General features: G+C 57.4%; 3 protein-coding genes across 7 annotated transcripts in view; 2 read left to right on the top strand and 1 right to left on the bottom strand.

Annotated features, from left to right (window-relative positions):
* Positions 1-3,142, top strand: part of BICDL1 (BICD family like cargo adaptor 1) — an 88,166-nt gene extending 85,024 nt beyond the window's left edge. For 2 of the 3 annotated variants that reach the window (XM_073881016.1, XM_073881017.1), the window contains one exon: positions 1,655-3,142. In XM_073881016.1, the coding sequence (XP_073737117.1) occupies positions 1,655-1,816 (162 nt within the window). In that variant the 3' untranslated portion in view covers positions 1,817-3,142. The remainder of the gene's footprint in view (positions 1-1,654) is intronic. The other variant, XR_012374837.1, reaches the window with a different exon arrangement.
* Positions 1-22,231, top strand: part of SIRT4 (sirtuin 4) — a 250,319-nt gene that overhangs the window by 74,160 nt on the left and 153,928 nt on the right. The window lies entirely within an intron of this gene.
* On the bottom strand, positions 3,787-20,299 carry RAB35 (RAB35, member RAS oncogene family). 3 transcript variants are annotated; one of them, XM_025889521.2, is made up of 6 exons: positions 20,108-20,295; positions 14,695-14,745; positions 12,007-12,130; positions 7,570-7,694; positions 7,352-7,476; positions 3,787-6,092 (listed from the first exon to the last, which is right to left on the bottom strand). In XM_025889521.2, the coding sequence occupies exons 1-6, from the start codon at positions 20,157-20,159 to the stop codon at positions 5,964-5,966; spliced, it is 606 nt and encodes a 201-aa protein (XP_025745306.1). In that variant the 5' UTR covers positions 20,160-20,295; the 3' UTR covers positions 3,787-5,963. The 3 variants fall into 3 exon arrangements, with proteins under 3 accessions (XP_025745306.1, XP_025745308.1, XP_025745307.1); XM_025889523.2 differs by lacking the exon at positions 7,352-7,476 and having other exon boundaries at positions 20,108-20,299; XM_025889522.2 differs by lacking the exon at positions 14,695-14,745.

Below are 22,231 nucleotides of genomic sequence, written 5' to 3'. Positions count from 1 at the left end.
CGCCTTCCCGTGGCCCGCCGTGTTGTGTGTGCCCGCATCCAGTGTCATCTCTGCAGTGTGTGTCGTGCCATCCCCCGCAGCGCACCTCCTGCCACCGCCACGGCCCGTTTCGGACCGCCTCCGCCCTGGTTCTTTGATGCTCCCTCCGCATCACTGGGCTCCTGTGCCCACAGAAGTGCAGGCAGGAATTCTAAGCGGTTCACGCCTGTGTGTGTATGAAGTTCTCAAGCGATCTATTTCATGGGCTTTGCTCTGATGAATTTTAAGGTATAAAAGAGGCAGTTTGCAGTGTCCCAGAAAAAGCCCTCGTGCTTTGAAAGGGTTTCTTTCTGAAGGGCCCTGTAACATTCCTAGTGCTGCAGGTAACAGATTTTATGGAGCAGGCCCTAAGCTCACGGCGCTGTGCCCAGGATTTGGCTCTGGGACCTCGGAGGTAGGGAGCGTGTCCCCTATTTCTTTGAGGGGGAGGAGAGGCGCTGGAAGGAAGCAGGGTGTGAGGAAGCAGGACTTGAGCAAGGGAGGGAGCGGGAGGTCCACACTCCATGCTTGCTACCTGGTGTGGGCTAAGGAAAGTCCCTTTGTTTCACACTAAAACCTACAGCGGCAGGAGCGTGGGTGTGAGCGCAGGAGGTGATGGATGGGGGCGGGGGGCGTCAGCCCCACTTCCTGCCCTTGTCAAGTGAGTGGCCGCCCAAGCGCAGCCCTCGCTGTCCAGCGCTCAAGCAGGACACAATCAGCCGACTCACCCCAGGGGTTAAGCCAGGGTTTGGTGTCTTGACCAGGGCACCCCAAAACCCACTGGGTTTAGGGGTGAAGGCATCAGGCGGATGTTTTTTATGTTCCTGCTGATGTTAACTAGACAGGGCTGTTTCTATATCCAAAGCAGTAGCTTTCATACTTTTGTTAGTGGCAGAATGCCTTTGCCAAGCGGAATCTTGTGCAGTGTCGGGATCCTACCACTAGAATGGAGAGAGGGCGGAGCTGCTGTGTCCAGAAGCCCCTCTGTGGGGTGCAGCTGCTGTGCCTTGAGGCAGTCGGGGTGAGGGGCGCATTTTTGGGCAACTTTACCAAACTGGGGAAAGGTGCTACCCCAGTGAGGAAGCCAGGGATATGGGCCTGAGCAGGAGCAAGGCAGGCCCTGAAGACAGCGGCGCCTGTGGCCTGTGCGCAGGTCGGGAGCCGCGCCAGCGGAAGGTGCAGCGTGTGCTTGCCCGTAGGCGAGGGAGCCTGTGTCCTGGCCGTGCGGCGCAGCCTGGTAGAAACTTGAAGGAGGCTGACCCTTTGGACCAGAGAGCTGGCAAGCAGAGGTCGCCCTAGGGCCCGGGGAGGGGTGCCAAGGGAAAGGGAAGCAGGGCAGAGAAGGCCGGCCACCGGCAAGGCCCGGGTGGAGACAGGCTTGCCGGGCTCTGGGCTTGTAGGGACACACCGGGGGCGGGGCCAGTCAAGGAGCTGTTGCCCGCAAGAAGCCCGGAGGCCGGGGGCGGGGCGGGGCGGCGGTGGCTGCTGTGTCTACACTTGCTGCTTCCGTGGTCGGCCTGCCCCGGCTGCAGCCGTTCAGTCATCTCATCCCATCCTCACCCCGCGTCCTGCGGACGTTTCCGTACCCGGGCCCCGATCAGCAGCCTGCTTAGCCCCTCCGCTCTGCCCTCCGCAGGATGACATGCACAGGGTCATTGACCGGCAGCTGATGGACACGCACCTGAAGGAACGGAGCCGGCCTGCTGCCGCCCTGTCCAGGGCCCACGGCGCGGGGCGTGCGGATGAGCCCGGCCCCGCCGAAGGCAAGCGGCTCTTCTCATTCTTCAGGAAAATTTAGGTCAGGAGGAGTCAGGCCAGCAAGGATGGGTGGACTAGAGGTGACTGAAACGGGGTGCGTGCGAGGGCCCAGGACACCATGCTTGTACACGAGGGCTCCCCTGGGCCAGCTCCGCGGCTGCACTGCCCACCCACGCTGGGGCCGAGTCTCCAGAAGGGCCCACGCGGCCTGTGATGGCGGCCCTCGACAGAGGGACAGGCAGGAGCCCTGTCCCCACTACCAGGCCGCAGCCGGCCTGGGCTTCCCCCGGATCCGCTGTTGAGCAGGGCTCAGGCTGCCTCCAGAGCAGCCCCTGGGGCTCTGCGGCGCAGACGCAGGGGGTCACAGCCCACCCCGCCCACCCCTCAGTGGCTCCCGCGTCCCACCCCAGGCTCCGCTGCCCTCCTGTTTGGGAATACAGGGAACAGAAAGAATGGAGGCCCTCGCGGCCCCAAGCAAGCCTCAGCTGCGGGGGGGCGGGGGGGGGGGAGACGGCCTAGTCCTCCGGGACAGCAGGCCCAAGGCTGAGCCTCCGCCTCACCCCCAGTCTCTGGCCCACGGAGGAAGGGGAGGCGGCTCCTCACCCACGTGCATGCACCTCTGCGGCAGGGGGCCCAGCCTGCAGGGCCTGACGGGCCGCAGCTGTTCTCTTGCATTCGGCCACAATGGGCTTTACCCAGGCTAGGCTGTCACCATCCCAAGGTCAGGAGGAAGAAGGGCCCTGCCAATCCCCCCATCTCCCCACCCCCCCAGCCGCCACTGTTCTCCCTCCCTGGCCTCCAGGCCCGCCGGTGTTTTCCTGGACCCTCTGCAGGCATTAGCCAGCCAGTCCTTTCCCCTTCATGGGGCCAGAGCTGGGGAGGGGGTCTGCTCCTCTGCCCACGGCCCCCTGGCTCCCCTCACACATACAAGTTCTTGGCTCGGCCAAGTGAGTCCAGGCCACAGAATGGCCCCAGAGGGGTCTGCGGTCAACCACCTCCACCTCAAGGGCAGCACTGGCACCACAGGGCAGATGCCACCAGGTAACTGCCGCCCAGGCCTGCAGAAGGATGAATCCTGCAACCTGCTGCTTCTGCTCCCTCCTCGGCGGCCCTCCCCTCTCCCCCTCTGCTGAGGCCCTCACTCAGAGGCACCCCAGGCTGAGCCTGCCCGCAAGCTGCTTTACAAAGGATCATCTCCCTCCCTCACATGGGAAAAGCACAGCAGGGATGAGCGGAAAGAATGTACCTATAGATATGTACATACCACAGTGCTGTAATTTTGTATGTAGCAATCATGTAAATATATGTATGGATTTTATAATATACATATTATATATAAATCTATAAAGGCATATTTTTAGAAAAACAGCGCACCACTGCTTCTTTTGAAAATAGTCTGAGAATAAAATGAATTTCTAAAGAGCTTCCTGCCTCAATCATTGGGGACCCGGAGAGCTTGTCTGCTCAGAATGCAGCTCCCACTTCAGAGCCACCAACCGCCGCTCTGAAGGGGCAGCGGTAGGGAGTCCTTCACGCCTCTGGGAGGTCACCTCCTCTCTTGGTCCCGGGTGAGTGGATTCAGCCGGGGGGGGGGGGCACCTCCCCCGGAGGGCACAGCATCCTGTGCAGGACGGCGCTCTGGGGCCTGCCTCCACACCCGCCCTGCTTCCCGAGCCTCGAGCAGGCCATACGGCTTGGCAGGAACTTGGAGCCAGAGAGCAATCACTGCATCCTTCCGGCCGCGCGGAGAATAAACACGGCGCTTCCCCTGCCATCTTACCACGTGCGCTCCCAACCTCTGTGCTGAACTGGGGTGGGGGGGGGGGAGCGCAACCTGGACCAACCTTTTGTGAAGAAAACAAATTTCACTCCTGAAAGTGTCCCTCGGCCTCAACAGGCACCTGTGCTGGACTCAGACCAGGACAAACAAGAGCTGGATACTGTGGGTGGGAAGAAGGCAGGCCCACCCTGAGCACAGCTGGAGGAGAGGAAACAGACCCTGGAAGAAAATTTGGCAGCTTGAACCTTTATTTTTAGTATTTTTTTAAAAAGCATAATTAGAAACTTTCAATACAGAAATAATCCTAGCAAACCATTTAAAAGTTTTGTTGTTCGACAGGAATTTCACATCAGGTCCACCAGGACGTCAGTCCAGCCCTGTGAGCCCCCCCCCCCCCCCCCCCCCCCCCATTCATGCGTGTAACACTCAGTGGGACAGGCACACTGTCGTCACCAAAATCACCCCACCACCTGGGTCTGGACGTCCAGTGGCCAGAGCCATAGTGTCTTCTAGCCCAGGCTGGAAACTTCCAGGACCCCTTCCCCTTATTGCTTGAATTTGCAAGCACTGCCACACTGACGTCACGTGAGTGCTCAGAGTTGAGAACGCTGCCCGCCCAGGGGTCTCGAGCTCTCTGCGTCCTGCACAGGACCTCTGGTCACCCAGCACAGCCCTGAGGACGGAGACCACACTTTCGCTCCTGGCCCCACAGCCACCCTCCGCAGCCCCGCTTCCCTAGGCCCCGAGCTCCCCCACCTCGTCAGGTAGTTCCAGTGAAGGCCTGCTCCCAGAGAACCACAGGCTTTTGGCAGTCTGGGGAAGTGGAGAGACAGGTCAGTATTGGCTGAAAACCCATCAACAGTGATAACATGGAAAATCTGCAGTGTGATCTGTGATGTGATTGTCCAATCAGGGCTTTGCCTGGAATTCGCCTAGGAAAGGAAATCTAATAAAACACATCATGGTGTTGAAATAAATTACTCCCAGGTTACGTGATCCTTTTAGGGGAAAGGTGAATGATGAAGTGTCCCGAGGGGGACAGTAATCAAGTGCAGATGACCCTGGCTTTTTCCTCCAGGGGACCACGGTCAAAGCTGGCCGGCTCCCAGCCCCGGGCTGCCACCCTTCCCAGCCGCTAACAAGTCCTCCCACTGCCTCTGCACTGAACCAGTCCCGCCAGTGATCAGGGTAGGCTGCCGTCCACCTCTGAGGTGGCGTCCCCACCGCCCAGCAGTGCCTGGCACCCACCCCTCACATCCAGGGCTGCCTGGTGCTGCGACAGAGACCCGGGAGCTCCCTGGAGAGCCCTGGGCCGACAGAGACGAGGGCAGGAGGCCCGTTCTCCTCTCCCACCAAGAAACGGCCAGGAAGGCGAGGCTGCTCTGCCAAGAGCCCAGCCCCACAATGACAGGAAGCCATTCAATTTTTCTAAAAACACTGGACCCAAAGTGGAGAGGCCACAACGTTTGCTGCTGTGCCAACCAAACCTCAGGAAGAGAAAGTGTGAGGAATTTAATTCATTTGATTTGGCTTCATTTTCTTTATGTGTTAAAATAACGCTCCTCGGTGCCCCTGCAAGCCCCCTTCCCTGCACAAACACACCCCTACCTTTCTGTTGGAACTGAAACAGGTTGGTATAAATTAAAAGCCACGGTTTCCCTGGGGTTGTAGTTCAGAGGCATCTAGAAGGCAGGACAAGAAATCTGGTGACCAAAAGGCTAGGCCTCTAATGGGAACCCCCAGGCCTACCTCCAGGCCAGGTTTCCCCCAGCTGCCAGAATGGTTACAGGGGTGGGGCGGGGTAGGGGAGGGAAGGGAGCTGGGCCGGGAAGAGACACAACACAGGCCCCCCGAGAGAGGGGGCAACCCGATGTGCCAGGGACAGAAGGTGAAAGCCTGTAGGAGAGAACATGTAACGAAGAAGGCCCGCTCCACCAGCCCAGGTTGGCTAAAGGTGTGGCTAGAACTCGAGCCTGTCTCCTCAGGAAGCCGCGGGGCCGGAAGATGGGATGGGGAGGGGTGCGGACGGGAGGGTCTACTGCAGCGGGCTGGCGTGAAGGAGGCAAAAGCCAGAGCAGGACGAAGGTGACGCGGCTGGTTAAAGCAATACACGTATGTACACACTCTGGCTCCTCACTCCGCTCGGCTGGCCGCAGCGTCGCCAGGCCCAGGTGCCCGGGCCAGGGGCACCAGAAGGGAAGGGCAGGTCGTCCGACACCTTCTTGGCACTCAAGGGGGGAGGGGAGGAAGTGCCGACGGCGCCTCCCAATACAAAAACGGGGAGAGAATTCTTTAAATAACGGCACGAAGATGCGACTGTCCCCGAGGAGCCCCGCGAGCAGCGGGCGGGGAGCAGGCACAGCGCAGTCTCTGCGGGGGGCCGGGGGGCCGGGGGCAGGGGGGGTGCCTAGCAGCAGCGCTTCTTCCGTTTACTGTTCTTCGTGAGCTTCACCACGTCGTTCTGTTGCTGCTGCTGCTGCTTGGCTAAGTTGTCCTTCTTTGCTCGGAGGACCAGCTCTGTGATGCAGTTGAACATCTGTGAGGACGAAGGAGGTGGGGTGGGCCTCAGACCCGGCGCCCAGGCCCCGCTCCCCATCTGCTCTTTCTACCCTCAGGGCTTTCTGTACACATGTCCCCAGAACCGTTCCAAAAGGAGCTGGTCAGTTCTAAAGGCCAGAAAGGAACAACATCAAAGCCCCATGAGCTGTGTCTTGGGGAAATCAATCTCAGGGATTTTCCAGCCTTTCTTTTAAAAAGAGAGAAAGAACCTCTCCAGCTGGAATCCGGACAAGACGAAGGCGCCCCAGCTCCGGTGTCGGGCCAGAGGGATCCAGAGCCTGCCCACTCCAGGCCCCCAAGATGTCCCTGCGGTGCCAGGATCCAGTGGAACTCCACCTGCCAACCCACAGTCCTCTCCTCCACTCTGCCAGGAAAGGTATCAAGCACCTGACATAATTTGCTCCACTTACTCCTCACAACCCAGGAGGCAGGGACCCTCACCCCACCCCGATCTACAGAAGGAACAGGTGCAACCTACGGAGGTAAGTCACCGCCCAAGGTCACACGTAAGGCCCGTCTTGTGATCCCAGCCTGACTCGGAGGCACCTGGGCTCCCTGCCACTGTGCATCGGGTGGCCAGGATGCAGTGGGGAATCCTGGCTTCCCTGGGTCTCCAGATTCCGCACACTGTGGGGCAGGACTCACCTAAAGCTACAAGCATGGCCTGCCTGGGCTTGTGGCAAAAGGTCCCACTTTTCTCCCACAGGCTCACAACTACCTCCCAGCAGGCCTAGCGGAAGGGAAGCTGCCCCCGGGCCAGAAGCTCAGCTGCTCTGCAGGGGACGTGTCTCCCCCACAGCCTCTGGGGGACTCGCAGCAGGTGCCCACCCGAACTCTGGAGGCCACAAGGAGGCAACCAGGTGTCTGCAGGGAGGCCAAGGCCCCAAGGAAAGCCTTGAGAGCAGGAAGGGGTAACAGGTGGGGCCAGGGAGGGCAGTGAGGCTGAAGACTGAGCGTGGCTGGGCTCTAGGTGACTTGGCCTCTTACAAGTTGGGTGATAGTCCTCAACTTGGAACCTCAGGTCAGAGGACTGTTGAGATATGAGCTAACACCTACAAAAGGCCTAGCACGATGCCTGGCACCCAGCAGGCCCTGAGGAACGGCAGTTACTAGGTGCTTTTCTGTCCGCCACCCGGGTACTCCGGGCAGGCTAGACGTGCAGAGAAGAGGACTGTGGCGGTGGGACAGAGTTGGGCCCCACTCCCTCCCCTGCCCCCACTCAGGCCCAGGCCTCACCTCTTCCACATTGACATTCTCCTTGGCGCTGGTCTCAAACAACTGGATCCCCATCTGCCCTGCGAATTTGTAGGCATCTTCTGTTTCCACCACCTTCCGCTCAGGGTCGTCATTCTTATTCCCCACTTCAAGGCAAAGCAAAGTCAGCCCAGCCCTGCAGGAGCACCCCCCAGTCACCCCCCAGGCCACTGTCCCCACCCCGGTGGGTCCAGCCTCACCTAATATTCGGCACACATCATCACAGTTTTGGTTGATTTCATGAAGCCACCGCTTAACGTTGACAAAGGACTCTGCACTGGTGACGTCATAAACCACGATGACCCCGTGGGTCCCCCGATAATACCTATAAGGTCAGGATCTGTGTCAGAGCTTCAGCCTAGACAAGAGTGGCCCCTTCACTAAGACCGAGCCTGCCCGTGTCCGGACAGCGGCCAGGGAGATGGTGATAGGGCACATGCTCTCCTGCAAGACACCCAGCATCTCCTCTCGGTCTGACGCCGGCTGGACATCCTGGAACCATGCACCAGCCAGGATGCTCAGCAGCACCGTTGCTCACGCTTGTCCCCAAGGCACCAGTGAAGAGGGAGCAGCCCTGAGGTGGCCGGTCAAGTTGTTCGAGTCTGCCACTAGCCTGAACCTTCTTTGAAGTTCTTGTTTTAGGTTTAAAATGCCAAGTAATTTTTGTATTTGATGTCCTATTATCACTGTCCTTGTTTTAACATTGAAAGAATTTCTCTCTCCAAATCTCTTAGTAAAATGCCATTCCAAGGAGACACACCATTTGTGAAGCCCCGCCAACGTCTCATTCACCCCACTGGGGGCAGGTGGACATCTCCCTTCCACCTCTCTGGGCTCATCTGTGCTGGTGGCAGAGAGCGCATGGAAACGGTATGGGCACCCAGGGCACAGTGGGAAGAAGGTGTCCCAGAGGTGCCACCATCCAAACGAACAGACCCTATGGCCTGAGGTCAGCCAGAAGGTCTGGAAGGTAGGAGGATGGAGGACATGGACCGCACCCCCCTGCCGCCGCCCCCGCTTATCACAGCCTGAACCCTCGGCCCCCACGCCTGGCACCAGAGCCTTAGGGGGATGGGGATGTTCTCACGACCAGCTCAGCAGCGCTCTGGCCAACTCTTCACTTGCTAGGCCCAGTTGCAGGACAAAGGCTACGCTGGCACCATCTCTGAAAGGATGTGAGACCCCGGGATGGTTACAGCAGGCACCCCGGCGCACCTCTTTCCTCAACTGTATCATGGTACCTGCTCTTGGGACGGTTGCGAGGAATAAAGGAGAGAACTCACGTTTCCACAAGGGCCAGTCGGTAGTCAACATTCAAGGAATGGTGGCTCCTCACCATTATTAATATTCCTTCAGTGACAAGCTGGGGCCCCTGACCCAGGTGGAAGAAAACCGAGGGACAGCGTGCAAGGCAGCAGGTGACCCACTCTCCCGAGCTGGGCACCAGGGCTGCGGGCAGAAGCAGTCTGTGCTGTGCCCCCGGGTCTAGCCCAGCTTGTCTCCCCTACCCCGTCTCTGCCCCCCCCCTCAGAAACCTGCTGGGGCCTCCCGGGGGCTTCATTCTGCCACAGCTCTGCCTTCCAGGGACGCAGTGTCCCTGCCCTGGGGAGGCCGAACCGCGAAGCCGGGCAGGCGCCGGGCCCTCGGGACCAGTCTCGGCAGTGCCCCAGCAGCTGTTGCTGGGAGCGCCAGGTCCTCGCCCAACCGGGCAGGAGTGTGCGCCAGGGCCAGGGCGACAGACGACTGTCCCCAGCCAGCAAAGGCAGTGCGAGCGAGGAACACATTTCCAAGCTCTCCTGAGTTCAAGACTACTGAAATGCCAAGAAGTGCCGAAAGGGCGAGAACTAGTCTGGGGATGAGATCGGGGCTCAGAGCTCTGAGGAGGGGCGCACCGGTGCTTCTGGACCTCCTGTCACCACCGCCACCAGTAATCACACCCACGCACCCCTGCCCAGCTCTGTGCCCGGCATGGCGCCCAACACTTTATATCCACCGCCCTATTAATCTTTGCAGCGACCTGGCATGACAGACACGGGCGCCCCTTTTGACCAGTGAGGCCATGAGGCCCCGTGGAATGACCTGCTGAAGTCAGAGCATCTGGGCCGGACTGCCGGGCCAGGGCCAGGTATCAAAGGGGCTTCCCTTCCTCACCACCCAACAGCTCGTTACTCACCCCTCCCCGACCTGCACCCCAGCTGCGCCTCTCAGGGCCAGCAAACCCCGCCCTCAGAGACAGAGGAAACAGGGTGACAACAGGGCTCCCCGTCAGGCTAACAGGATGCAGTTTTAGTTTCTCTCTTAATGCCCTGAATCAGAAAAGGCCACACTACTACAGCCCGACCGCCACAATCCCCGAGAACAACTCCTGAACTCTCCCGAGGCCCCCTCCTCACCGCCCGCCCCAGCAGGACGTGGTCTTTCCGCGCCCCCCACCCCCTGCATGGTGTGTGCGCCTCCTGCCTCGTGAGGCGCGCAGCAGGGGACCGCAACACGGAGCTGCCTCAGCTTCCCCAACACAGGCAAGGGGGCCAGCAGAGGCCAAGCCCGGGCTCCCTGGCCACCACGGTGCAGCACTGCCCCCCTTCTCGAGCACCCCGGAACCACCACATGTTGCCCTCTGGTAGCTGAGCTACTCCAGTGTCCCCAACAGAATGAAGGAGGCGATTCACCTCTTCCACCCTGACCTGAAAGGAGCTGACCTCGAGGTGGCCACGGACTCCTCTGCACCCCAGCCCACTGCCCTGCCCAAAGCCCTTCTCACGGCCACAGGCCCAGTATTCTTGGCCACCCTCAATTCCCTAAGCGGTTTTAACCCACAGGAGACACTGGAGCATCTCCTCAGCCCCGGGCCCTCAGGTGGGGGCCAGCAGAGAGCAGGGCCGTGGACCGAGCCAGAAGGCAAGAGCTTTGGCATCAAACGGGCCTCAATTCAACTCCTAACTAACAAACCAAACTAAGTCACTTTACCCTCTCTGGGCCTCAATTTTCTCATCCATAAAATGGAAATAATCACAGGACTTTTTTTTATTTGGAATTAAATGAAATAAATACAGTAAAATCCTTAGCGACGGTCCCAGCTCAGAGTAAGGACATCTGGGGTCAGTGTCCAGACCTCCTGACCTGGACAAGCGGTCTTGTTCAGGTCTGGACCCTTGGGCTGCCCATGCCATCCATCCTACCCCAAGGAGCCTCTGACCCATTCGCCCTCCTTAAGGCCTTGCTGCTAATTGCTACGACACAAGGGGATTCAGGCAGCTCATCAGCAAGCAGTCAGCACTGCACCGGGCGGCGCTCAGGCCCGGGGACCCGTGGGGTCTGTGGCATCACAGGCCATGGCGCATGTGTGCTCACCAAGGCTGGCCCGGTGACAGAAGCCCCTCCTGCTCAGGGGCTGCTCGGGCTCCAGCCCCTCAAACTAGGGCAGCCCACCCACTGGCCTAGCCCCTCTGCCTGCCTGGCCAGCACCCCCGAGATTCCCCCCCACGACACTCCCAACCACCACTGTGGGGGCTTTTTGCCCCTCAGCGTCCCATCGCTCCCAAGACCCTGAGGAGCCTCCAGATGGGTAGGCAGCCTGGGGTCTGTCCCATTTCCATGCCGAAGGGAAGAAAGGGATCTCTGGCCAGTAAAACTCACACACTTTCCCAAGAGCCCCCAGTCACAGAGGAACTTCGGGGGGGAGGCAAAGGAGAGGCCTACCAAAGCAGCAACTACTGCAGGCCAGACCCCAGCTCCTCCTCTGCACACGTCACGGGGTGGAGCTCGGGCTCTGCCACTCATTGGGAGCAGGACTGCTCTCAGAAGTCCCCTCATCTGGAACATGGGGAAAGCAACAGTACCACGGCAGCAAGCGCAACCAGGTCGCCCGTGGGGAGCCCAAGCACAGAGCACCTGGCGCAGGGGACTCAGCATTAAAGCCAATCCTAAGGAGAAACCCTCTGGGAAACTGAAGCACAGAGAGTTTAGGCAACTTGCCCAAGGTCACACAGTAAAACAGAAATATAAATTCCGAACTGTCTTCAAAGCCCTGCTCCTTCCTGGAAGCTTTTCTATTAACAGCCCAAGAACCAAGAGCCCCTCCACAGTTCCAGGGGACTCCTGCTGTCTGGGGCTCCAGCTGGGTCCCCCTCTGTACAGCTAAGGACCACAAAGGTGCTGCAGCTGCAAAGGAGGGCAGCCCACTGGGTGAACCAGGCTCCTGGTAAACGGCCTTGGAGAGGCAGAGGAGAGGCCTCCCGAGGGCCTCCTACGTACCAGTGCTCCTTCCAGGCCTCTCAAAAGAGGGAAGCCTCCTCCCAAGTCGGGGTGGGTGACAGGAGCCTGCACAGCCGGCCGAATAAGTCACTCACTCACCAAGTGACCACCTAGGGAGCCACAACCCCGTTCTCCCATTTTACATACTAAGGAACTGAAGGCCAGAGGGCAAGCTAGCTGACGCGTACTGTCCTGGCAGCCCCCAGGGCCAGGGCCCCCAGCCACCGGCTGCCCGTTGACAGTACCCACCTCGTCACCTCCTCCCCTCGCGCGACACCAGCCACTGTGGCCAGCAAGAAGCCCACCCCATGACATTTCTGTGACTCGGGACACCCGATGCTGATCCAAATGCAGGTGGCGAGGGGGAGGCCAGCCTGACTCACGTGGAGGTGATGGTGCGGAAGCGCTCCTGCCCGGCCGTGTCCCAGATCTGCAGCTTCACTTTCTCCCCGTTGATCTCCACGGTCCGAATCTTGAAATCCACTCCGATTGTGGTGATGTAGCTGCCTGCACACACACGCACGTTAGCCAGGCCCGTGGGGCGCCCCCGTCGGGACGCATCCTCACCCGCACAGGGGACCCCGGCCTCCAAGATCCCTCCCCGCTGGCTCTTTGTGCCTAGCCAGTTGGATGTCCCAGGGACACAGCCCTGAACAAAAAAGATAAGGTCCTCACCCCAATGGAGCCCTCACTGGTGGAGGGCAAGAGACAGGACATAATGAAACAGTGATAAAGACCACAATTTCAGGAATGAGGAGCACCACAAAGGAAATTAAACCAGGATGAGACCGGGGAGGGGCCAGGCTCCTTGCATTAGAAGGGCCGGCACGCATGTGTCAGTAGCGGCCTGAGTGTGCTGGGGGACCCAGGACACACTCTGGGTTTTTTCTCCTGTGCTATTCCCAACACTGTAAATGACCCACAACATTAACTTCCTAACACACAAGTCACGACCTGCATTTTGGAAAACACTGCTCCAGGCAGAGGAGAGAGTAGCAAAAATAGCAATGGGGGAGGGTGGGGGGTCACGTGAGGTCGGGCACGCAGTGGGAGGCAGGTAGGGGGACCGGAGGCCGGGTCTCAGGGCCTTTGTGCCATTTCCACGAGCTTGGACTTTCTCTGGTGTGTGGCAGGGCGGCACTGAAGGGTCTGAATCAGAGCCTGAGCCGCATTGTAAGCAGTTCATTCAGGCATCTGTGTGAAAGATGGAGTTGAAGAGAAAATCTAGCCAATGCCCTAGTCCCACCTAGGCTGACAAACGGCACACATTCACACTCTGTTTGGGGCTGACTGTGTAACACGGTGCTGCAGACAAGTCCCACCACACACACCCAACTACACGGTGCGCTTATAGGAGGGGTCAAACTTCAGGGTGGGGCAGAGATCAAGGAAGGCTTTGGGGAGGAAGTCACACTTGGGCCTTGCTCAAAGAACAGGCACCATTTCCAAGGCCGAGAGAAGGTGGGAGTCAGAGCAACCAATGTCTCTCAGGTGGAGCCCCGGGATGCTGCTCAACATCCTTACACGCAGAGCAGGCCCTCCCCTCCCCGGGAAGCACAGGGCCCCAGTGTCGATGGTGCCAAGCTGGAGAAACCCCGGTATAAACTCTGCTCACATGAGAAGGCTGCTGAGGTTTGCCACCCCAGGAAAGACCCGGCCAGAGACCCCGTATGGGCAAGATGAACTTGGCCGTCAGGTATGGGATGGGCAGAAGCTGCTGTGACGCTTCGGGCCAGAACCAACGGGGGTCTCGACTAAGATGCGGGGGGTAGAAACGGAAAGGAGACACCGCCCAGGAGACCAGAGCTGAAAGCTCCTGGGCAGACAGCAAGAGGAACACAAGGAAGAGCGGTGCTCCTGGGCCTGGGAAGCAGCTGCCAACAGGCACCATCCCTGAATGGAACAGAACAGCAACACCACCCGGCTGCTACTTCTGGGGGGATTCCTTAGTCCAGGCACTAGGACTCGGGGCATCTCGGGTAATCCTCGCAATCACTCTATGCGGGACGGACGCCCAGTGGTCCCATTTCACAGATGGGCTGAGACTTAGTGGCGCCCAAGGGCACACACAGGGCAGACCACTCTTCCCGACATCACACCACCAGGGGTGCTGCAGGGCTACCGTCGGGCAAAACCCAATTGTCTACCAAGAGGCAAGTGTTCGCCACGTAATCACTTCCTAATCGTAGCTCGCTGCTCAACCACAGCACACGAATTCCAACAACAGAGTCACGTTCAGTCCTTGATCAGAGAGGCCAAGCCAACCAGAAGCCTCTGCAATGAACATGACATTCAACAAACAAAAACGTGTCCAACTTCACCAGCTATCAGGAAAATACACATTTAAGTTGATGGCACTTTCTGCCTATTAGCTTAGCAAAAATGAAGACTAAGATGCAGCGCTAATCAGAGTTGACAAGGGGCACTTTTGACCCCTTCAGTGGGAGTGTCACTTAGCACAGCTTCTTTGAAAGGCAAGATGGCAGTTTCAAAAGCCTATACCCCGACCTAGTAACTCCACTTCTATACAAGGATAAACATACAATGCACCCAAAGTAATGCATCACTTAAAATAGAAGCAGCCAGAAAGCACGCACATTATCAAGAGCACTGCCAATGAATGATGTAGATCCATGCACAGCTCAGGAAAATCCACAGCCATTCAGAAGAACCAGGGGTCTGCTAGAGATGGGCAAGGATGGTCCTTGATATGCTGAGGGGAAGGCCAGTTGCCAAACCATCACAGGTAGAGTTGAAAAAAGTCAGGAAGACACACACCATGCTGAACAGAAGCTCCCAGGGCACCAGAGTAGGGGCAGGTGAAGGGACAGCTTTTATTCTTCACCCGTTGAGTCTGCCTGTTTGACATTTTATACAGGCATGTACTAACTTGTAATACTTAACTTTTTTTTCCCTCCCTTAAATGTTGGGACACAAAAAGTCTCTGGGTAGAAAAGGGATGGGCCTACAAAAGGACTTTTTGAACAAGACAGACATTAGGCAAAGGCCTGGCCAGGTAAAGGGATCGCAAACCCAGAATACTCCAGCAGCATCCCAGGGGGCACACTCACCTGAGAAAGTGTTGTCGGCAAAACGTAACAGTAAACTGCTCTTGCCCACACCTGCAGGAGAGAAAGCAGGAGATGAGAGGGGGCATGGGTCCCTCCCTCTAACCCAGTCCTTCAGGGAGATGGCACCCAAATGCTAACTCTTAAGAAGCTCAGCAGACCCATCTCCCACCTCAATGCTGCTTTTTCTCTCTCTGACCGGCCGGCCACACACCAAGAACATCTCTCCCACTCAATGTCTGACCTTTTCCTCTGTCCTGGTGTGAGATAAGCTGCCCCAAGTCCCGCGGGGAGAGAGAAAGGGGCTTGTGCCTAGGCCCTGTGCTGATGAGACCCAGAGGAAGATACCAGACGACAAAAATAAAGCAGGGGGAAGGTCAGCCAAATGATATGGGCCCCAAAGTGTGTCTAAAACACACGGTCCCTAGAAAAGTATACACCGTGTGTGGAGCTTCAGTTTGTGCACAGCATGAGATGAGGAATTGTGAACCCGGAAGGGACCCTTGAGATCATCAAGGCCATTTTACAGATGAGAAAACTGAGGCCCAGACAACACAAACCAACTGCCAACCATCCTCCCCCTGATGATGTCACTGCCAGCTGGATCAGTGAGGAGGGGGTGTCTGCCTTACACCTGTCAGCCCAAGAGCTCACACATGCTCAGACCATTTCACTTAGCACGGCAGCCCCTTAACGTACTTGTCCCAAGAACAAGCAGAACCCCATAAGCCTGGCTTCCCTTTACCTCAAAAGGAGCAGTTCTAGCCTGTGCACCTGCCCTGTCTCCCCCACCCCATCCCCTACCCCTGCCAAGCCTAAGGCCCACTGGGTGAACCAAACCCAGAAGGAAGAATCGGCACACACAGAGCTGTGTGTGTGATGGGCACTTGGACGCCCCTGTCATTCCAACTATGTCTCTGAAGAGGAGGCACCTGAGGCTGCGGGAAGCCAAGCAGCGGGCCTTCGGGGCCTCCGCAGGGAAGCGCGGGGCTGAGATGGGAATCGGGGGCTGTCTGCTCCAGGGCTCTAGCGCTCTCTCCAATATATACCGTGAAGGCAGTCTTCCTGCGTCTGGCTCAGAAAGTGGAACAAAAAGACCCCAAAGGGGCTCCTGCATCTGACTCCTGTTAGATTTGCAGCAGCAGTGTTGCCACTGCAGACGGGAGATTTCCACCAGGGTCTCAAGTGTCCCCAAGCTAAGTGCAAATTGGTGGGGAGGAGCCCACAAGCAGCCATCAGAGCCTGAGAGGGCGCTGCCTCCGCCCCCCTCCTGTGCAGTTTCTCGAAACCTAACCAACCCCAGACAACCTCTCTGGCCAGTCCTCTCTGATGCTCTCTTCTGGAGACTTCTCCGATGAATGAGTGGTCTGGAGATACCCAGAACTTGTTTCATGGAGTGAACCTGGGGCTTCCCTTCCCAAGGACAGGGGCGTGGCTCTGAGCAGACGGGTGCTGCACCCACGGTACCTGCTGCTCAGCCCCCCGCGCCCGCAGTGCTCTTGCTCAGAGCCACTTCCTCATCGCCGCTTCTGCGAGGCTTCCTGCTGAGCCCAAGGAGAGTCCAAGCCCTGGGCTGGGTCCCCACAGCACTCTGCCTGGCGCCGACACTCCATCAGGCCTGCCGGCTCCTTGGCTTCCTCCTGGAGCCTTCTGGGCTCGCTTACTCAGCTAAAAACTGTGTCTGGGCCACTAGCTGTGAGTTCCTCTAGGAAGGAGATCTTGCCTCCCTTGCCCTGGATATTTACAGCGCTGGAAGCTGGGCCCAGCACTTAGTCGACACCAACAAAGCATGGCTTAATGAATTTAGGGCCAAACAAATGCCAATAGCACTGACAGCTATACCATCAGATGCTCTGACTGCAGCATTCACAGAAGCGAAAGCAATGGTTTTCAAACTTTCAGGGGGCAGCAGAATCCTTCTTTAAAATTAAATTTTATCTGGATCCCATATATCTAAAACAGGTGGGGGGCGCTGGGTGGCTCAGTCAGTTAAGCATCTGACTCTTGCTTCCAGCTCACGTGAGATCGTGACCCCTCGCTGGGCTCTGCGCTGGGCATGCAGCCTGCTTAGGGTTCTCTCTCCCTCTCTGCCTCTGCCCCTCCCTCCCCACCGATTGCTCTCTCTCTCTAAAAAAAAAATTAAAATAAAAAATACAAGAGGTAAGGGGGAGTTGCTCTCTGCAAGAAGCAAGGAAGCAGCAGTGTGCCCTCCAACCTGGCCTCTCCCAGTCCCCTGCACTCACCCCAGTGCTCTGCAGAGCTGCTGAAAACCACCAGGCTGCAGAACGACCACTACGGTCACCACGTAACTGCTGCTCTGGGCCTGACACCAAGCTCCGGCACTGCTCTTCCCTTTGAAAGGAAGAGAAACCCGCCCTGAGAAATGACCTCTCCTAAATATCCCTGGAAGAGGCCTCCTCGGGAAAACGCGCTGCTTCCATTCATTCCACAGCACTGGCCGAAGGGAGGAAGTGATAAGTACCAATCTACCTTCGCCACAGCGGAAGTCAAGAGCTTCCCAAGGGCCGCACCCGGCACGAAACCCAACCGGTCCTGCCCCAACCTCCTACCCTGCGAAGACCACAGGCAGCCAGGAGACCGATTTATTCAGCAAACACCGCACGTGCCCCTCAGCCCTCACCGCTCTCCCCTGCTCCCTGCCTCTCGGCCTACACAGATGCTCTGGTCCTCAGAAAGCCCCCACAGAAGTCCCCACCCTCAGCCCTGCTCCTCCCTTGGGCTATAGTTAGTTCCCTCACTCGTCTGGGCATCAGTTCTGGACTGTTGAAGACCCTTAGACCTTCGAGTAAAGCGTTCGCGATTTTAATCCTGGCTCAGTCACCCACTCACTGTACAACCTCAGGCAAGTCACTTCCTCTCTCTGAGCCTCAGCTCACTCATCTGTAAAGTAAAAGGCTTTAACTAGTTCTCTGATGGCCACTCCAGCCTCCAGGTTCTAAGAATGAGGATGGCTGGCCCCACAGTTCAGATGAAATGCTGTGACACTTCTGAGCCGATCAGAAGAACCTAAGAGAAAGTGTAGAACTTGAGCCATAAAGAAGAGCTGCAAAGCTGAGGGAATGTATCCCAGAAGCGTGTACGATGTGGCAGAGTGGGAAGAACTCTAGATTTATAAAGAAAGAAACGAACATTCATTGAGGGCCCAACAGGCCTGACATCAGCTGCTCACGCATAGCACCAACGAGCACTAACTCCTGGCTTTGCCTATGATGAGCTGTGTGACTTCGGGCAAGTCAGGCAGTGCCTCTGAGCCTTAAGTTTCCTTATGTGACAAATCACACAGGCAGCAGGTGAGAACCAGATGAAAGCGTCTGTGAAATCATTTGAAAAACCTTAAGAAAGCCTCCCCATAAGGTGCCGGTCCCGGGCGGTGCCTGACGTTCTCCTCCCTCAGTTGCCACGCTCAGTCTGAACTTCCACCTCCCAGGCTCAGAAGGGTCCAGCTTTGACTCCTGTACCTGATGTAGTTCGACAAGCTCAGACTGAATTAGGAGCCAGCCACATAACTTAGCGAGTCTTCTCCCACACCTGACTTCTGGGTGAAAAATCAATACACCAAGCAAAAGGTACTGTGAGAAAGGGGGCCAGAACCATCCCCTGGGTTTTAGAGAGAAAAGCCAACAAGCTGCATCTTCTTGCAGAATTTATGCTTTTCATTTTTGGATATCAATACACAAGCCCTAGAGGGATAAGGACCCCTGACGGTGGTGGGCTTACTTTAACTCCAAAAGGAGAGAAATTATTCTGGTGTCAGCCCCTGGGAACGAAGGCCGGGGCTGAAATCAAATCCTGTAAAGGCAAAAGCCTCGGGACCCTAGGGAATAACCAGAGTCCATCTCCAAGGGTGAGTCTACACAGCTCATCTGGTTTTCTTTCATTCAAACCACAACGAATCCATCCTCCACCCATCTAACTCCTTCCTTGACCACAGCTACTCTGCATCTCCCTTGTTGGCCCTTAACTTTTCCCCTTACCTCTCCCTTCCACCAGTAACCACAGAAACCTCAGCCATCCTTCACCGGATCCAAACCACCAACCACATCCCAATCTAACTTCACAGTGAGATCAAAACCCACTCACTTCCATGGCCAGCTATGGCCCAGTGTCACCCAACACTCCTCCATCAATGTCTTACAACCCTTTGATTTGCTCCCCTTTCTTAACCCCCTTTCCATGGGCTCTACCACCAACCTGGCCTCTGCCTTCAGTCATATGACTGCTTGCCCACACTCAACTCAGGTCTGGTCTATAAACCTGGCATGCTCCCAAGCCTCCTTCCCCATCATATAATCCTAGCGCCTCACCTATGCTCCCATAAACCTCCCAGGGCCTGCCTCCCTGACCTCGTGGTCACCCCATAAACCTGCTTACCTGCCACACTACAAACACCTCTAAAACCCTCCACCCTTTCCCAGAAACCAACCTGTCTTTTCTAGAAACTTAACATTGATTCATTCATTCAACAAATGTGTTTTAGGCACCTACTGGTTGCAAGGCACTGCACCAGGCCCTGGAGAAGATGCAGTGCACGGAGCTAGGAGCTCTCCAAGAGTGTATACGTGGTCAGAGCCCTTTTGCAATACTGGCTGACCCAACTCCAGTACGGATCTAGTATACAGTATGTAGCAGCAAACACGTACTGAGCACACTCTCCATGCAACACTACGTGTGCATTATCTCACTGAATACTCACTCAGCCCTGCGAGGCAGATTCTACTATCAGCACCATTTTACAGATGGGGAAACGGAACCATACAGATAATAATTCAGCAGGAATGTGCCAGGCCCTGTGCGAGATAATCCCATGAGACAGGTTCTGGGATTATCCCCAGTTTACAGAGGAAGAAACTGAGGCTTACAAAGGGCACTAACAATCACATCAATAGCTAGCATCTACCCAGGGCTGACTTTACGCCAGGCTGGGCGCTAAGCACTTTCCCAGCTTTATCTCATCAAATAGTCAACCACCCAGCGAGGCAAGTCCCCACTTCACAAATGAGGGAACTGAGGCTCACAAAGGCGAAACAACTTGCCCAAGGTCACAGAGTGAGGAAGCTGGTAGTCCCAGAACTCGAACCCGGGTCTCTCCAACTCCATGCATCGCGCGACTTGACCAAGGTCACACGTGAGGCAGGGGCAGGCGCGGCGAGAGAACCGGGCGCCCCAGCCCCGACCCCCGTGCGCCCCGCGCGCCCAGCCCCTCCGCTCCGAAGCCAGGTGCCCCAACCTCACCTCGAGGCCGCCCGCAGCCCCTCGGCGCGTCCCTAGAGCTGGCGGCCGCCGGGCAGCCCCGCCCCGCGCGGGCCGGCACCTCCCCGCCCGCCTGCCCGCCCCGAGGCCCCCGCGGGCCGCGCCCGGCAGGGCCCACGCCGCCTCCGGCCGCCGCGGCCCTCACCGCTGTCGCCGATGATGAGCAGCTTGAAGAGGTGGTCGTAGTCCCGGGCCATGGCGGGCGGGGGAGGCGCGCGCGGGCGGGCGGGGTCGGTGCTGGCCTCGCGATCCGCAGCTCCCTCTGGGCTGCTTCGGCAGCGGCGGATCCACTTCCCGAACAAACAGCCGGAACTGACAGAAACACCTCCCTCCTCTCCCCCCCCCCCCCCCCCCCCCCCCCCTCCTCCCCCTCCTCCCCCTCTTCAGCAGCCGCCGCCGCTGCCACCGCCTCCCTCCTTCCCGCCCCGCCCCGCCAGTGCGCAGGCGCAGCGTTTGACACCGCCTTTGCGCAGCCGCAGCCGCGGCCAGCCGCGCCCTCTCCGCGCTCGCGCACCGCGCAGGCGCCCTGGCGGAGGCCCGCGGGCGCGGGCTTGCCTTACCTGCGTCTCGTCGGCGAACGTTGCCGCAGTCGCGCGCGGCCCTGGGGGCTCGGAGAACCGGGGTGCTGTGGAGCCTTCAAGGACGCCGAGAGCGCCGGAGAAGCTCGGCCGTGGCCCGGGACGGATTGGCTCCTTCATCTTCGAGAGCCGCAGGCGCTGCGGAGACGGAAAGAGCGGCATGCAGTGACCTTGGAGGCGGGGCTTACGCCGAGCTCCCGGTGTCTCGAGACCCGGGACCCGGACACTCCGCCCCCTTCCGCGCGGACGCCGCCTCCGGGGTACTGGTACCGGGCCTGCGGACTGGACGCCCAGGCGGTCGCTGGCTGCCCAGTTTTGAGGGACACGAGTTGCCGGCGGAGCGGAGCGTGAGAGGAGTGTGGCCTTTGAATCACCACTAGCCCCGTGACCCCATGGAGCCTGGGTTGCCTCCTTGGTAAAATGGGGAGGGCAGTTCCAGAGTCAGAGTCCCGTCCACCCTGACGCCGAGCCGGTGTGAGCGGCACCCGGAGCCCGAAGCAGCAGCTCCTTCGGCTTCAATTTTACACCGCCTACACAGTCACATCTCAAAAGCGTGTGGTTAGGAAGACCTGGGCCGCCAGGAATTAAGCGGGATTGGGTTTATCATCAACTCCAGTTTTTTCCCTGTTTTAGAGTAAGTTCCCACCTGCCCTAAAAGTGAGATGCTACTACTGCCATTCTGAGAATTGCGGAGAATTCGAAGTTCCTTGTAGCCCTGCCCCTTTCCAGTCAAGTACCTGTTGAATAGTTCTACTCTTTTTACCATTTTTAGACTTTATAAAAAGTAATACTCATGGTTTAAAAAACTGTACAGAAGTTTACCCCAAAGTACAAGTTACTGTTTTTCCTTAAGACCCACTCCTCCCGGGGCGCCTGGGTGGCTCAGTTGGTTAAGTGACTGCCTTCGGCTCAGGTCATGATCCCGGAGTTCTGGGATCGAGTTCCGGGATCCAGTCCCGCATCGGGCTCCGTGCTCAGCGGGGAGCCTGCCTCTACCCTCCCCCCCTCTCATGTACTCTCCCTCTCTCATTCTCGCTCTCTCAAATAAATAAATCTTTAAAAAAAAATAACTAACTTACATTTAAAAAAAAAAAAGACCCACTCCTCCCAGGTAACCTTCGTTAGTAAGTTCCTTGGACACTTTAAGATGCCTAAGAAATATTTGTTGAATGAATTAATGTCCTTCAAGGAATTTCTGTGCCTATGCAAACACATACATGTATGAATGTTGCCTTTTCTCTTTACCAACATACTTGGGCATTCTGTCATTTAACAGCTGCGTGGTATGGTACGCTGTCATAGGGTTGGTTATACTGTAATTTAACCACTCTGCTATTGATAGGCATTCATGTTGTTTATAATTTGTTATAAACAAGGTCGCAGGGAAGATCCTTTAACAGCTCATGGAGTGTCCAGCTCAAGTTTTTAGTTGTTTTTCCAGGAGCTAAGAATCAGGTGTGGTGATGTCAGAAGAACATGGACTTGGAATCTGCCTGGGAGAGGAGCTGTTCATATGACCTTTTAAAAAAAAAAAAAATTTAATTTAGAGCACACAAGCAGGGGGAGGGGCAGAGGTAGAGAGAGAGAGAGAGAGGATCCCAGGCAGACTCCATACTGAGTGTGGAACCCATCACCTGGCTCAGTCCCAGGACCCCGAGATCATGACCTGAGCCAAAATCAAGAGTTGGCCG

This window comes from Callorhinus ursinus, unplaced genomic scaffold (genome assembly GCF_003265705.2).
Source record: "Callorhinus ursinus isolate GAN/ISIS: 27379988/994484 unplaced genomic scaffold, GSC_fseal_2.0 scaffold41, whole genome shotgun sequence".
Lineage (NCBI taxonomy): Eukaryota > Metazoa > Chordata > Mammalia > Carnivora > Otariidae > Callorhinus > Callorhinus ursinus.
This window is presented reverse-complemented; position numbering and strand designations above follow the sequence as displayed.